At 38.7% G+C, this 16649-nt stretch overlaps 1 protein-coding gene across 4 annotated transcripts in view; it reads left to right on the top strand.

Moving 5' to 3' along the window:
• The first annotated feature begins 5261 nt into the window (after nucleotides 1–5261).
• The window catches only part of ADGB (androglobin), a 107352-nt gene continuing 95964 nt past the window's right edge, over nucleotides 5262–16649 (top strand). For 2 of the 4 annotated variants that reach the window (XM_033055512.2, XM_033055511.2), the window contains exon 1: nucleotides 5266–5993. In XM_033055512.2, the coding sequence (XP_032911403.1) occupies nucleotides 5524–5993 (470 nt within the window). In that variant the 5' untranslated portion in view covers nucleotides 5266–5523. Of the gene's footprint in view, nucleotides 5994–16649 lie in introns of all 4 variants that reach the window. The other 2 variants (XM_042779122.1, XM_033055513.2) reach the window with 2 other exon arrangements.

The following is a 16649-nucleotide window of genomic DNA, read 5'->3' as shown; positions in this document are numbered from 1 at the left end:
GCAATTCATAGAAGTGTGTAGGTTAGTTAAACTAGTCATGAAGCCCTATCCTAACTAATCCCAAAAAAATGGGTTTATGGGAAAATATGTGGAAGACAGACACAGTGGTTTTTTTTTTTTATTTCAATATAGGATTTTCTGATGTATCTTAAATGCAGTACTAAAAAAAGAAAAATTGAACTATCCCAAGCTCCAGAGTTTTGTTTAAACTGTGTCAAGCCTGTTGAGTTGTACTAGCTCATTAGATTGAATAACTCTTTTGTTCCTCTATAATCATTAATCTGTGGGGATAGTTAAAGTCATTCCTAGAGACCCAGTACTTGATGTCACCATGGAACAGGTGGATGCCCAAAAAAGTCTGTGACTCTGTGGAAAGCCCATGCTGGAGCAGGCTCCTGGCAGAACCTGTGGCCCCATGGAAGGGCCCATGCTGGAGCAGGTTTTCTGACAGGACTTGGGACCCTGGGGGGCATGCATGCTGGAGCTTTCTGTTCTGGAGGATTGCACCCCATGGAAGGCACCTACACTGGAGCAGTTCATAGAGCCCAGGGGAAGAACTCACATTGAAGAAGCTTCTGGAAGATTGTCTCCCATGGGAAGGGCCCCATTCTGGGGCAGAAGAAATGTAAGGGGTCCTCTGAGAAGAAAGGAACAGCAGAGAAAACATGATGAACTGGCTGCAAGCCCCTATTTCCCATCCCTGTGCACTACTGGGTGGAAGACTTAGAAAAAATTGGAAAGGAAGGTAAGCTCAAGAAGGGAGAGGTTGGAAAAAGTGATCTTAAGATTTAATTTTTATTTGCCATTATCATACTCCAAACTGGTAGTAAGTTAAACTAATTTACCTCAGTCAAGTCTGTTTACCCATGAGAGCAACTCATGAGTGGTCGCTGCCTGTTTTTACCTCAACCTATGAACCTTTTGTTATATTTCCTCTTCTCTATCCAAGAGGGGAGTGATACAGTGGTTTTGGTTGGTACCTGCTGTCACAGGCAAACTACTTTGCTTGAAACTTAAAAGAATTGCTGTTTTCAATGGTACTTTGCCACAAGATACCCAAAATCACTGCCTTCTTGTATTTAATAGTTTGAGGAACAAAACTTTTCAGATGCCCACCAGGATGCTCTTTTGTTCCATTCGGTTATTTTAAGCACAATTAGATGTGACAACTTACAGCTCAAATGGTTATGGTGGCACTTGGCATATGGATGATGGCATAAGTGTGATTTTTGAGTTTCAAAAGTTAGAGAATGTAAACTTATTATTTAGAGAAGACAATATGGTTTTATTTGGTTAAAACAAGCTAGAAGACATCTTGCATAAGTTTATGGTCTTGCTTCTAACTTTTCATGAAGAATGTTAATTGCATTTCTATTAAAACATATTTATCTAGCAATTTTTCATTTTTCAAATAGTAGAGCTTTTTGCTTTTAGTCTGGATATACAACTGCAGCAACACTTAAAGCACACTAAAGTTAGTCCCTGTTAAAAAGTATTTGCTATTATCTGCAGTATGCCTTTACTTGGAACAAGAAAATTTAACTTTTTAAATCTCCTGCAAAAAGGTTAAATTCTTAATCATAAAAAAATCATAAAAATACTAAAGTAAAACAGTGTTCTAAGATTTAGTAGGTTCTGCAGTTCTTTAGTTTACTCTACATGAAGATTTTGTATTCTCAATTTAAAGAACAAGTACCCTTCTGTCCCTCAGGTTACTGTCACAATCTCATTCTATCTTTTAGCCAAATATCTAGATTTTTTTTAAAGAGGCAATACTATCTTCTCTGTCCATATCCCAATTTTGTAACAGTTCCTATGTTAAGAGAATCACAGTTGTCAGATTTCAGATAGGGTTTTCACACTATATCAAACACAGAAAGCCTTTCCTTTTGATATAGACAGATATTCCTGTATCATCAAATGTAAATTTATGAAAGAAAAGCAATGACTGTGTGGTTCTCTGAGTTACTTTGATTTTCCTCTGCTGCCTGCTCTTGGGGCATACACTATATTTCAGTGGAGAGATGATCAAAGATGTGGTGGTCCCCAGTTCACATTTTTTACCTAAATAAGTGCCCTGAGCAACCCTGTGGGACTTGATGGTAGTGCTGTATTTAAATTGGACTTGAACAGCTGCTTGATATGGACCAGAATGTTTTGGTTCTGTGTTTCTCCAAAATGATGTTATAGCATGAGAATGTGATAAAACAGTGCTCTAGCAAATAAAGAACTTGAAAATAAGAAAGTGGAAAAAATAACATAGGACTCTGATGAACCCCACCTTTCTGGCACTGTGCCAAATTCAAGAGAGGCTGGAATGTTGGAAAAATCATGTCCCTGACAAAATCAGGTGAGACATGGTACCATAAGATATTGTTGAAATGGCAGTGAAGTACTGTGCTTAGGCAAAGACTATTTTCTATTATGCAACTGTCTGTGATTTTTTCCCCCTACCTTGTCTAATTTCATTAGTTCACACAAGAAAACTCTCATAATCCACTTTACTCTGTGGCCTCACATTAAGAGTTAACAGAATAGAGCTGCCTGTGCATAGTTTCAGTCCATCTGTTTGAGGATGGTTTTGTTCAGTTCCCTGACCTATGTCACCTCAGTGACTGACTGTTCCTGACTCAGTGCAGACTGCTCCTCCCAGGCTTTATCTCATACTGCAGTGTTTTCATTTTCTTAGGCATTACCATTTGCCACTCACAATTTTTGATCTGTTTTTGATCACCCTTCACTCTATCAGATCCTTTACCACCTGCTCTTAATGAAATGCCAGTGCAATGCTGTCCTCCTCTGTTCAATGTCCCACTGACCTGTACCTTCCTTATATCTTTTCTGCCTACTCTTTCACTTAGCAAACAGATAAAAGTGTATTGGAAATTAAGGCCAATGGGGTCTTTTATCTGTTAAAAGCATTCATTTCACAACCTAGATTTTCCTATCATTTGATAAAAAGACATGGGAAAAAAAGTCTCAGAATGGATTTAGGTGGTATATTTATTTCCCTTTCATCTCATGAGTGTTGTACCCTCATGCTTGAAAATGCAGCATCTCTTCCAACAGAAGCTTCTAGCTGATTTTGACCTTAAACTTTTCTTTCATTGAAAACTTCCCAGTACCACAGAATGGGTGAAGTTGGAAGTGGCCTTGAAAGATTGTGTAATCCTACACTTCTGCTCAGACTTTGAGCAGGTTGTTCATGGTCATGCCCAATTTGATAAAAATTCCACAATCCTGTTGGAAAACCTGTTCCAGTGTTTGACCACCTTCACTAGAATTAAAAATAAAATAAATTTTTATTTTAAAGAGAAATTTCTCACATTTAAATTCTCACATTGATTCTAATCCTGTCACTTGACATCTGAGAAGAATGAGTGTCCTTAGCCTACTCATCAGACATTTCTAGACATTCTGCTTTGCATCCCCCACCACACTCACCAGGTCATCTCTAAAGCAAAAACTTTTTACTGTCTTGTTCTGGAGTCCTTGTGCCCTCTGTAAAATCAGGGAAGAGTTAAATCTGAGCTCCCTGAGGGCTTTTGGTAGTGTTGCTGTTCATAGTTACTCTTTTTCTGCTCTCTTCAACTACTATGTGTTGCTAAAAAAAAAGTGCAAAATATTTAAGATTAAGAGGCTGCTTCAAGTGACTTGCATTTGCTATAGCTCTTGATATGATGCTTTCAGGGAAAAATAAAGAAGCTGGTGTTAGGAATGGTATCTTAGAAGAATGATGACCAAAAGGTCATCCAACCATTGCTAATCAGTACGTGCAACATTAGTATTTATTTACTGACATCTCAATGGGTTCCTAACACTTGTTTTATTGTCTTGTGGATTTAGTCCACATTTTCTGTCAGGCTGCCTCTACCCTAGCAATTTCTTCCCTTCAGGGAGTGTCTGTCAGATGTACTTCATGGCTTGAGACATTAGGGCAGTGAAACAGCTGATATGACTTTACAGATTCTTAGCCAGTTAGAAAACTAGCTTGTTTGAAATTCAAATTAATTTCTCTTTCCAAACAAGCTGTCCTTGTCATTGCTGTTAGGTTATGGAATTCTAAATGGAGTTCTTGCATAAATAAAAAGATGTAACTTGATGGATGTCAAACTTGAAGGTTTTTTTTTTTTCGGTTTTTTTTCCTTCACAAGGCACCTAGATACATGTTTTTAATGTCATCACTCTTAACAAACAAATTTATTGTAGGATTTTATGATAAAAGGTCAGGTCCATTCTGAGCTTTCTATGTAGCAACTATGATTTACCAGAGCAAAGAATTAAAGGCTCTGTACTTAAATATGCTTTCCTGATTTCTGTTCTTCCTTTTCTACCACCCAAAAATGTTTACAGACCCAGGCACTCATATTTTAGTTACTTTTATGTTGCCTTTCACATAAATGTATTATGAAAGCTTTATTTGCTGCAAACCTTGTTGGTCACCTGCAGTGGGATCAAGAAGGAAGTTTTCCTACTGTGAAAACTTTCACAAGTGCCTCTTAGAGTTATATGTATGTTTCATAGATTCTTTTTCATAGTATTTTGTCTGTCCACTAAGTATAGGAAAGGAAAGTGGATTTGGAGGAATAGAAATTCTTTAATCTCCATGCTGTTTTTATCTGCATTCTGGGTCACAAACTGAATCCTGTCCCCCATCTACAAGTCGGCATCAGCATCCACCGGGTGGGGAGGTGAACAGCCCTGTGCTGGTACTGGAGAGGTGTAAGCCAGATGTTTGAACTCACGTCTGTCTCTGCTATTTTTTATCTATTTGCCCTAATCAATATTTGATAGCGTAATTATATTAAGGGAAGACCAGCTGTTCAGTTTGAAAATAAATAAATAAAATTGAAATATTTACTTGGCTCTCAAGTGAGAAGTATCCCAAAGTACCTTGTTTAAAATGGATGCTGTTGGACATAATGCTGAAGGAAATGCCAAGCTGTGGAAGGATTCTGTACTTTGAAATTATGACTGTATATCAGGCTGCCTGTCATCTTGATATAAGTCAAGATCTGACATTTGTCTAAAATAGGCCTCTAGGTTAGCAACATCTGCTTATTTTTTCTTCTACTTTTTTTTGTCTACTCATGCCCTCTGCAATATAACAAATAGATTTTCATTGATTTTTATAGTTGAAGAAGACTTAGCTTAAATAAGAGTAAACAAAGAAGTATATTCTGTTTTATCAAGCATTTTTCATCATTCACTACAGATTGGGAAACAGCAAATATGATGTTAGAAATAGGAGCTGTTAGCAATAATGTAATCTCTGCTTATAAACTAAGTCAACTATCTCCTGAATTCAAAAACAGCAGCTCAATGCTGATTTTGTCTGACCTTGGTGGAACAGCATTAACTTTGGTAATCATGGGCTTCATAGCAGGAATTAATTAATTAATTGCTTGAATCTTAAATAGAAAATAAAGACTTGCACAGCCTAGCTCTAGTAGTTCTCTAGGCTGCAAGGGCAGAGCTGACTCTTACTCAACTTGCCATGAACCAAGGCCCCCAGGTCCCTTCATGCAGTGCTGCTGCCCAGCTGTTTCCCAGTCTGTCCCCACATCCAGGGTCGCTCCGTCCCAGCTGCAGAATCCAGCACTTCAAAGTCTTGGGCAAACTTCATGCAAGTGCCGATTGCCCAGTCCTTTCACTTGCCCAAGTCTGTCTTGGACGGAGTCGACAGCTGCTCTGACTATCGCCGGTAAGCAGACAGCTACTGCGTTCGTTGGCCAGATCCCCGCAGCTGCGGCAGGAAGGGGTGCCTGTCACCCTGGAAGCCAAGCGAAGGCATCTCACGCCGTTCCTTCTGCTGCTCGGGCACGAAGCGGGCGGCGGGGCCGTGTCCGGGCTGGCGCGGGCCCGGCCCCTGAGGCCCTCCCGCGGGCTCTCCCGGCAACGCGGCGGACGCGGCGTGACCGACCCGCGGCCATGGCCTCCAAGGCGGGCAAGAAGAAGGAGCTCCCCAGCCGCTCCAGCGCCTCTCCCAAAACGTGAGAGCCCGGGAGAGAGGGCGGGTGGGCGCGGGAGGATGGCAGCCCCCGAGCCTGGGGACAGCGCCGTGCCCGGCCTGCGCTGCCCCCGAGTTTCCCTGCGCCGGCCCGGGCGGCCGGTCCCGGTCCAGCACCTGTGCGAGGCCGCCCTGGCACCGCCGGGCACCGGCCGGACACGGGTGCGGGCTCGTAAGCACTGGGCGGGCAAACAGCTTGTGCTAAGAAAGTTCACTTGCTCTGTGGGTGCTTCGATAAAGCTGCTTTCTAAAGTCGAAAGGGGTTTGGTTGTTGTCAGGGTTTTGGTTGGTTGCTCAAACTTTATAGCACATCAGTTTCACTTGCAGAAAGGAAAGACAATTCCCAGTGTCTGGAAGGTTTGCTTTATGTTATAAAGAATCTGACAAAAACAAGTATGATTAAAAAAAAAAAACCAAAACAAAACACTTCTTCCTATTAACTTCTTAATAATAAATATTTCTGTGTAAGTAATATCTCTTGAGTTATTTTTAAATGATTTGCTGGGTGTTTAGTGTGAATTTGTACATTTCTGTGTGAATGTCTGTTTCGTCCAGAAAGACAAATAAATAGAGAACATTGACATTCAGTGTCACTGCTGTGACTTGTGAGTTCTGTTTCTATGGTGTTAGCACCTTTCTTAACCTAATGTAGGCCCAAATGCATGGCACTGTCAGGATTCAGATGAAAAAGGTATGTCATGTATGTGCTTATGGCCTTTGTCTCTCTTTTTTTCTGCCATAAATGAGGATTTCAGTTGTATCACCTATTTCTCTCCTGAAATAAATCTCAAATGCCCCTTGGTGTTTATTTCATATCTAGTTACACAGCCTTTGCTATGCAGTAGTTTTCTGTTTCATATTTTCATGTTTTTATTTTAAATTTCACACCTTGATTCCCATTTTGCTAACTTTTCTGTTGTAGGCTGCCAGTATCCAGTTCCTGCTCTCCACTGCGCCCTTTGCTTAGTAACTCTGTTGTTTTTGCCACAACCATGCTGTCCTTCGTATCTATTGCTTCAAACAGTTTATCAATTTTTTTCTGATTAAATAAAAGCTATTGCGACATTTTTGTTTTTTAGCTGTTGGAGAAAGCAAAGTTGTTTTACGTAAGGTGGAGTAGTTTGACATGTCCTAGTGTTGGCTTAGTTATTTTGTTTCTTCTGTAGTCTAGTAACATGTTACAATAAGCTGATTGCAATGCAGAGCCATAACACAGAATAGTTTGTACAGTTTTTTTTCTTTAAGCCTTTTAACTGTAGCATGTCTTTTGGTTTTATCATGTGATAAACCTTTGTGATGCAGAGTGCTCCTGTTGTAAACGTTTTTTTGTCATTCTGAAATTTTAGCAAGACCTTTTGGATGAGTAGATGAAAAGATGTTGGTTTAGGTCAATGCATGTCTTTCCAAGTTTGGCAAATGACCTGATATGCCTTGACTAAATTGTCAAGAAAGATTTTCCTTTCATATCTGTTGAGCTGTAGAAAATAATTTAAATCAAGGAAGGCTATTGACAGTTAATTAAATTTTTGTGTGCCTAACTTTTTGTCATGAAACAAAAATTTTACCAAAAAAGTAGACCCATTTACTCATGTAACTGTAGAGAACAGTGCTATAAAATAGCTGAAAATTTGATTTTAGAACTTGGTATGCTTTTAGTCATATTGGTTTGGTCTGTCAGTTTTAAGTGAGTTCATCAAATCTATTCTACTATAGTATTTAGTCTCAGTAAGATCTTTATCATGCTGAAAATCCACATGCATCTTCGTACACTCTCATTAAAGACCTGTATGAAAACCTGGTGTTATAGAACTCAGTGGAAATTGTTGGTAGTTGGGAACTGAACATAGTGGGACCAAAAATTTCACCATAGAAACACTTTTAACATCTTGAATAGCCTTTCTTCTCTCTTGCCCTGGTTTCCCAGATGGATTGGAATTTATATGCCAAGCTCAGTATCAGAAAGATATTTTAGCATTCTTAGTCCCTCTGAAAGGATTGAAGCATTGAAACAGAGTCTTCTTTTCCTTAGTCATGTTATATGCAATGGTTTCCAAACCTTTTTTATTGTGCAGCCCAATTAGTGGAAAGTTTTTGAGTGCACCCTTCCCATGTATGTGTATTTATTCCTTTATAAGTTATATACACAAGCTCTAATATTTCTTTTCCTTGTGTGCACTACTGACTATGTAGAACACTGCTATAAAACTACAGAATTTCTGTGGGAAACAACAGGCAGCTAGTCAGTTCAAGTTTTGATCTACAGCTGGAAATGTTTATAGGGAGCATTTTCTTTGGATTAGACTTATTGGTCAAAAGTTAGAACCACAGGCTGTGGTGATTTATGCAAAATGGAGGCTGCATGTAATTTTTCAATTTTCCACAATGTTTCTAGACTGCTTTCCCCTTTGTCATAAGATTGGTGATATCAGAACAGTGGGAATGCAATTGATAGCTGACAGCTACATATGTTATTTCTTTATTTGAAAATGAAAGATGCTGTATAATGAGGAATATCTGTATTATGGTATAGATGTAATCTTGGTCTACAAGAACAAGATACAAACATCATTCATTTACTAGAAAGTACAGTTTTAGACCCAAATGCAGAGAAAATTCAATTTTCTGATATAAGGCTTAATCTATGTCATTGTCAAGAACAATCAGAAGGGTACTGAGCTGGTTCTGCATGAGTTGCTTTGGGATAAAATGAATAGTACTGATGCTCTTTATAATTGCTGAGAAAAACTGCTGAACATGGTGAAACATGGTAAAACAACTGTACTGTGTAAGCCTATGATTCATTTCTCATTTTGTTTGGTAAATCCTGTGTTGAACAGGGTACTCTATGTTTCCTCAGATAATGATTTTCTCCTAACACTAGGCAAATGTTGGTAATGTTTATAAATGTTTTATCAAAGGCAATTTACCAAGTATTTTTTAATGGGTTGTGGAAATTAGAAGTATATATTCTACCCACACTGTAAGATTGCAGCTGTGTTCATTGGAGATATAATAATTACTTCTTTGATATTTGGATTTCAGTGAAGCTTTTGATACCACCTCTCACAGTATCCTTCCGGACAAAATGTCCCACACACAGCTGGATAAACACATAATGGATGGGTGAGCAACTGACTCATGGGTCGGGCATGAAGGGTGATAGTGAATGGAGTGACATCAGACTGGCCACTTGTCACTAGTGAGGTTCCACAGGGCTCCATCAGTGCCCCTGTACTCTCCAACATCTTCATAAATGGCTTGGACTCAGGACTGGAAGGGACACTCAGCAAGTTTCATGGATGATGTAAAATTGTGAGAAACCATTGAGTCCCTCAAAGATGGAGAGACCTCAACACATTAAAGAGATGGGCAATCACCAACCACATGAAATTTAGCAAAGTGCTAGATTCTGCACCTGGGATGGGGCAGCCCTGGATGTATGGACAGACTATATATATATGTGTGTGTATATATATATACATGTGTATATGTATATACACTACAGATATGTGGAGAATGAGATGCTTGAGAGGGACCTGGAAGTCTTGGTCAATGGCAAGTTGAATATGAATACAACACTGTGGAAGGCCAGCTGTGAGGTGAAGCTGTATGAAGAGTGGCTGGGGTCACTTGATATGTTGAGTGTGGAGGAGACTGAGGGGAGAGCTCACTGAAGTCTTCCTGTCAAGGGGAAGAGGAGGGGCAGGCACTGATCTCCTGTCTGGTGACCCATGACAGGACCTGAGGGAATGGCATGAAGTTGTGTCGGGAGAGGTTTACACTGGATATCAGGAAAAGATTCTTCACCAAGAGGGTGTTTGGGCACTGGAACAGGCTCCCCACGGAAGTGGTCACAGCATCAGCCTGGCAGGCCTCAAAAAGCATTTGGACAACATGGCTGAGCACATGGAGTGACTCTTAGGGTCTGGAGTTGGACTCCTGGCAGGGAGTCAGGAGTTGCACTTGGATGATCCTAGTGGAATCCAACTCAAAATATTCTCTGATTCGCTTTGATATCTATGTTCGTTCTGTTAACCAGCTTATTCAGAATGAGATAATTACTGTAAAAATTCTGTGTAAATCTATAAAAACATAAGTAATGTCTCTATGTAATTGGAAGAAAAAGCGGATATTTGCAGCCTGCCTGAGAAAATGTTGCCTTGTAAGTTTAGTATTCTGTTATAACTGCAAGAATGATTTTCTGTTTTATTTTAGAACAAAGCAGTTACAAGGACGAAAATGTTAAAAATATTTTGTCTTTTGACTAATACTTTCTCATAGTAAATATGTCTTGTTTTTATGTCTCTAATGATCAAAATGCTAAATAGAAATATAAGTAGTATAAAAAAGAGGAATACTAATTTTTCTTTAAACAATTTGTGAAAAAATCCTGAAAGCTGCTAGTGCTTACAAAAAAAAAAAAGTTATAATTTCATCTGTTGTGGATAAAATTAATGCAGAAATCCTCTGAGAGTAATGTGTACAAACATCTGTGCAATATATTTTCATCACCTTAAAATCATTTTTCTTAATTTCTAGTGAGATCACGCTTTTTTTTTTTTTTTCCCCACAAGTGTTTAGAATAGTGAGGACAGTACATCTGCACTGTGGAAAATCAATCAGGTTTATGGGTGGGTATATTGCCTTGTTGGAGTGGGACTCAGAAGCATATGGAGAAGGCAGGAAAATTCTTCTGGACTCACTAGCCAGACTTCCCTTGGGTCTCTGCAGGATACTCCACTGGGTCTCTCTTCATTATTGCTTTCTAATTAGATAGCAATTCCCTCAGGAGTTAGGCAGCTGCTGGAGATGATGGGCTGAAGAGCTCAAAAGAACTACTGCCCTTAGAGTTTTTCCTAATTACACCATTAGAGGCTACTGAGTGTCTGATCTTTCCCAGGTTTCAGCAGCTATGGTGGATAGGAATTGATATCTTTGGTGGCACTGAAAGAGATTCTGGCTAGTAAGAATGAGTAATGAATTAAAATGCTTTTAAATTAATTTGATGAAGCTCTATGCCATCAAGCCCAATCTTCTAAATTAATCTTAAGCCATCAGCATCTATCTCAATTAGGGTTTGGGCTATTAGGGACAAAAGTGAGGAGTTAATGGTCAGTGCCAAGAGAGGCAAGTGATTTAGGGGTAATTGTGGCACAGACAGATGTCACTAGTGTATGTAGGAGAAGGTCAGAGCAGTGCTTCAGTTATTTTTAAAGAGTTCAGTAACGAATATTTACCATGGATGTATCCTTAAGGACCAGCAGAGACAGGCTGAAGCCTGCATTGGCTGGAGGAAATAATTTTTTAGCTGTGTGCCTGGTTGATTGCAATGAGTAGCAGGTTGCTGCACCAATGCCTAGGATTACTTAATGTTTGTTATTAAGATTAAAGGATGGGACGATAAGAGCAGAAAAAAATAGTGACGTTGCTAGTTCATTTTTCAATTCCTATGTGCCTAGGATAAGGTTTCAGCCATGGCATGTGATTGAGGTTTTTTCCACTGCCAGCATGTGTTCTTTAAGTCTGGTAGTTTAGTTTTTGGGTTTGTTAGATAGGCTGCAGGTTGACAATGGTAAGAACAAATGTCTCCTGGATATGAGCATGGTAATTTAACTTAAAGCATTTAATGTTGTGCTGGACCTCTCACGTTTGTTAATGTAAGTTTTAATGGGCACTAAAAATTTACATGGAATCAGCAAACAAGCCTGCAGAAAACCCACTGAAGATTTTATAAGTACATAGCAATACATCAAGCTTGAGCACTATTCTTTAAAATACTTGGAGACTGTAAAACTATTTGACAAATACCCTTGTTGTGCCTTTATGGTCTTCGCAGGTTTTCAGTTGTGATATTATTTGATACAAGGTGTTGGGCTACATACAGTTCACCCGTTCGCTCACTCAGTACTCCGGCTCTCCTGTTTGTGGTCCGAGGGGGTAGCCCAGTGGTACATCTTTGACTTGCAATATATGTTACAATATGTTTTATTTAAGAGAAAGATTACTGTATTACCATAAAAGCTGGTTACAATCATATGTAGGTGCTTATGCTTGTTTCCGACTGGGCATGAGCTACAGTCAGATTGAGTGTGGCTTGGCGGTTACAACTAGCCTCTGTTAGAGACTTCAAACAGGGTGGATGTTTTGGACAAAAGACATTGAGGATACTAGCCCTGATTTTGCATTTTTTTATTAGGTTTTAGTCGTTTTATGGCTAATTCTGCCTAATTTATTAGAAACTGGGTTGTCTTTAAAAATAGTATTAGTTTCAAGTGTCATGGTTTAACCCCATCTGGCAGCTCTGACCCATTCTGCTTGCTAGCTCCTCCCTGGCAGGATGAGGGCAGGAATCTGGGTAAAAATGCAAAAATGTGTGGGTTGAGATAAACACAGCTTAATAGGTAAGCAGCAAAGCAAGAAAAAGAATTCATTCACTGCTTCCCACGGTCAGGCAGGCGTGCAACCATCCCCGTGGAAGCAGGGCTCCATCATGGACAACGGTGACTTGGGAAGACGTAATCACTCTGAATGTCTTCCACTTCCTTTTTTTCCCCCCAGCTTTTATTGCACAGCATGACAACATTTTTTAAGGAAAGTCTCTTTGGTTGTTTGGGTTCAGCTGACTGGACTGAGTTCCCTCTGATCCCTTCTTGTGCACCCCCAGCGTATGTGCTGGCAGAGCCATGTGTGAAACAGGAAAGGGCTTTGACTCTGTGTAGTCACTGCTCAGCAACAACTGAAGTATCTCTGTGTTATCGACACTGTTTCCATCACAAAACTAAAGCATGTCCCCCCTACAAGCTGCTCTGGAGAAATTTACTTCAATCCTAGGCAAACCCAGTATAGCTATTCACTGGACTAAGCAAGGAAAATATTTATATGAAAAATTTTAAACTTTCACTGCATTCATAAGTGAACAATTGTAACTGGTAATGTATTGCAAGATTTTATATTCTTACTACAAAGCTGATTTTTGGTAACTCAGGGGTTTCTTCTGTCTCAAACAGCTTGGTTCAGATCCTTTCTAGCCAAAGCCAGTTAAGGCTTCATGAGACTCAGTGAGTGGTCTATCTTGAGCTATAGCAGTTATTCATATCCAGTTTGCAGCTACTGTCCTGACAAAGCTAAGGATGTTTTGAGATCATGGTCTCCTTTAGCATGCTGTTACTTGCAATCCAAAGATAAACAATTGTTTTGGTTTGAATGCCAGTCTGGAACCTTTTGGAAGGCATTTCCTGGTCTCTCAAATAATTTAGGCACAACATAAATCTGTAATGGCCCAGGATTCCAGGACATCCAGCTGCATAACTGAAGGAAAAGTATCTATGTACCTTAAAATTTAGCCATCTGAAACACTGAGCAAGTGGTACCATCCTGTACATACATACATTCCCCAGATATAGCAGTGTTAGTGAATAAATATGTTGTGATCTTAGGTTCATGATTGTTCTTCAGAAGTTAATCATTCCATCATTGACCATCTGCAAGCTCTACTACTATACTATTGTATTAACACCTGAATTCTAACCTGACTAAAGATAGAGATGTTCCTGAAGAGTTTGCATTGTCTTTCTTAAGCATGAAAGAACCATGTTTTATTTATTTTTTATGGTCTTGTTTTGTAGGTAACTCATATTTGTGAGGACAGTAATTTTGGTAGTATCAGAAAAAAAAAATTATAAATTGGACCTAGAATTACTGACCAGAAAAATGAAGCTCTTGCTTTTGGTACCTTAATTGAATTAATTGAAGTACATTAATTGAATTTTTTCAGTGTGTAAACACAGTACAACTTTACATAGTCTATTTGTTGGTACTTTTTTTTCCCCTTCTACTTCTAACTTTCTTTTTAGTTTCATGCTTTGTGTTGAGATAATGCTTTTTTTTTTTCCCCAGGTGAATATGATAAGGATACTAGAACAGCATATGAACTGACCAGAGTTTAATTTTTTGTTAACTAGATTACATGTTAATTAGAAAATTATGTATTCAAATTAATTTTCCTAGTTAATTCTAATTAAAACAAGGAACCCCTGAGAGCTCAGCCTATTTGATCTGTAGATTTCAAACTTCATGGACTCATGGGCATGAAAAATATTAAGTAATTTACTAATGGCAATGTCATGCTAAATATTGTACTCCCTACTGATCTTAGTTTTAGGTTTTTCTTTCCATGAAACTCAAAGCACTATCAGAGAATCTTGCAGGCAAACACTCAATGGGCCCTTGGTTGGAGACTGTACAATCAGACTGTGCAAGAGGAGCTTTGACTTCTATTATAATCAACTGCGTAATGAACAGTGTGATGGAGAAAAGTAGCTTTCAGCAGAACTGCATAGCAGAAAGTGTACTGTCAAAAGAAAAATACTAATAATTGTACTTTGAAACTAGAAAGCATTCTTAAAGTATCATGTTAGAGACTGTTTGCTGGGGATTATTAATCTACTTGAGCAGAATGGTCCTTATCTTCTGTGAACTCTCTGGAACCACCACAGAAGAAATGGGATTTTCTGGTTTTCTTAACAATGCATGCAAAGTGCTTTTTAAATGAGTTGGCCTAAATCCACAGAAGTACTGGCATGCTCTGCCAAGGTGAGGCTTTTAGTTCGTGGTTGATTGTTGAGGTGCCATACAGAAGGCACAAGAGGCTTTTACAGAAGCCAACAAAATAGCAAGGCTGTGCATTTCATATCCTTCTACTTGATACTTGAGTATTAAATTTTAGTGTCAAAATAAATATTCTTAGCGTTCTTACAGCTGGGTCTAAGGTCAGCTTATAAACTTATAACACCTATTCATTTGCTGCTAGTTGGAAGAAGAGCACATTGATCAGACAGAAATTTGATCTGCAAATTGGATGTAGAAGTTACTTTCAAATCTGTAACTTGTTGGAAAACTGCAGGATGTGGTTTGAAGCCCTTGTCGTCTGTAGCAATCTGTTTGGTCACTTGGCCTGTCACTGCCACCTTTTCAAACTAGTTAACCTCAGAGGATTTGGAACAGCTCACAATTCCACCCGAAGCACCACTCAGAGTCAACCATGACCATCTTGGAAGAATCAGTCAGAGATCACTGAAAAAGACCAGAAAAGACATTCCTCTTTCCAGGCTCTTGCTATGACATTATCTCGTTATTTAGCTAGATAATCATATATATCATATGATAGATACCGTATATCGCATTTCCACCTGTAAAACTGGATAGAAAGCCCACCTCTCTAGACTGTTTTTTTTTTCTGTACATTACAAGTACTCATTTAAGAGCTAGACAGTACAGTGTTTCTGCCTTGGCAGGCATCTCTTGGAATTAATTTTCAATATTCCACTCTTGGAATATAATATAAAATAAATAAATTTGAAAGATGTCTTTTAAAGATTTAGGTGACCTCCAGTGTGGTAGAACATGAAAGCTGTCAAATCAATGACCTCCAGGCAATCTGATACCTTTTATTGTAAAGAATGTTTTTCAAATAAGTAAAAGGTATTTTTTCTCCATTCTGTATTCAAAGGTGGTTTTTTTAGCAGACCTTTGGCTTCATAGAATCAGAAGTACTACAACTGTCTCTCAGCACAGAAAATAGTAAGCTGAGTTTTCTGGCAGGCTACAGGATCCTAGGCTGCCATTTGAAAGCAGTACATACATTATATTTTTTCTCAAGTGCATAATGTGACCTGATTTTACTTCTGTCTTTGAGCAGTTTACAAATGATAGTTCATGTAATAGAAACTATTCTTCCTGGAATGCAAAAATTGAAAGATCAGGGTCCAAAATTCTAGCATTGCACTTGAGCTTGCTATGAGCATGAGGGTTGAATTTTAAAGAAATTCCTCTGAAACAAAAAGAAAAAAAAAGTATTTTTTGCTTTACATAGATTTTGTCACACAAGATAAAACAAGGCCATTGTGATCTGTATTAAGTATTCAGTTGCTTATCAGTCTAGTTGTCACCAGTTTTTGAATGCATCTTCATTTTTTTGCCCCTAGCACAAAAGTCTATTACTAGATTCTGTGTTTTATATTCAATTTATGACTTCAAGTTTTTATATAGCAAAAAGGTTTAGTTGGGATAAATGGATCAGAACAGCAAAAGACATTCAATTTTACCTGGATTTCTAAAATTACAAGGGTAAGGATTCAGACAATATTTATAGGGCAACAAATGGAATTAGACTGAAAACCTGAGGAGAGCAAACAAAAAAATAAAAGTTTTAAAACCTACAATGCTTCTAAATAGCTATTTTCTATTAGTTTTTCTTTCAAATAATGTCCAAGGCACCCTACTGTGTAAAATTTCCAGAAGAGAGTTAGCATATAGGGCTTTCCTTCCCCCTCCTAGAACCTGGAAAGCAAACCAAGAAGGAATTACAGTAGTTTCATGATTATAAGCTGCACCATTTTGACTAAAATTTTGGTCCGAACCCGGAAGTGCGGCTTGTAATCAGGTGCACCTCAGATATGGACAAAGAACGAAAAGTTGCTATTTTAGTTTGAAGGACAGGTGTCTGCTGAGAAAGGCAGGAGCTTCTCTTTGAAATGGAGACTGTAAACCCCTTCTCTCCAAATTATTATAATTTTGAAATCAAGGGGATTTAAGGCAAAGATATGGGAATTAGGAATGACAGTTCCTTTCTAGGGAAACT

This window comes from Catharus ustulatus, chromosome 3 (genome assembly GCF_009819885.2).
Source record: "Catharus ustulatus isolate bCatUst1 chromosome 3, bCatUst1.pri.v2, whole genome shotgun sequence".
In the NCBI taxonomy this organism is placed as follows: Eukaryota; Metazoa; Chordata; class Aves; order Passeriformes; family Turdidae; genus Catharus; species Catharus ustulatus.
This window is presented reverse-complemented; position numbering and strand designations above follow the sequence as displayed.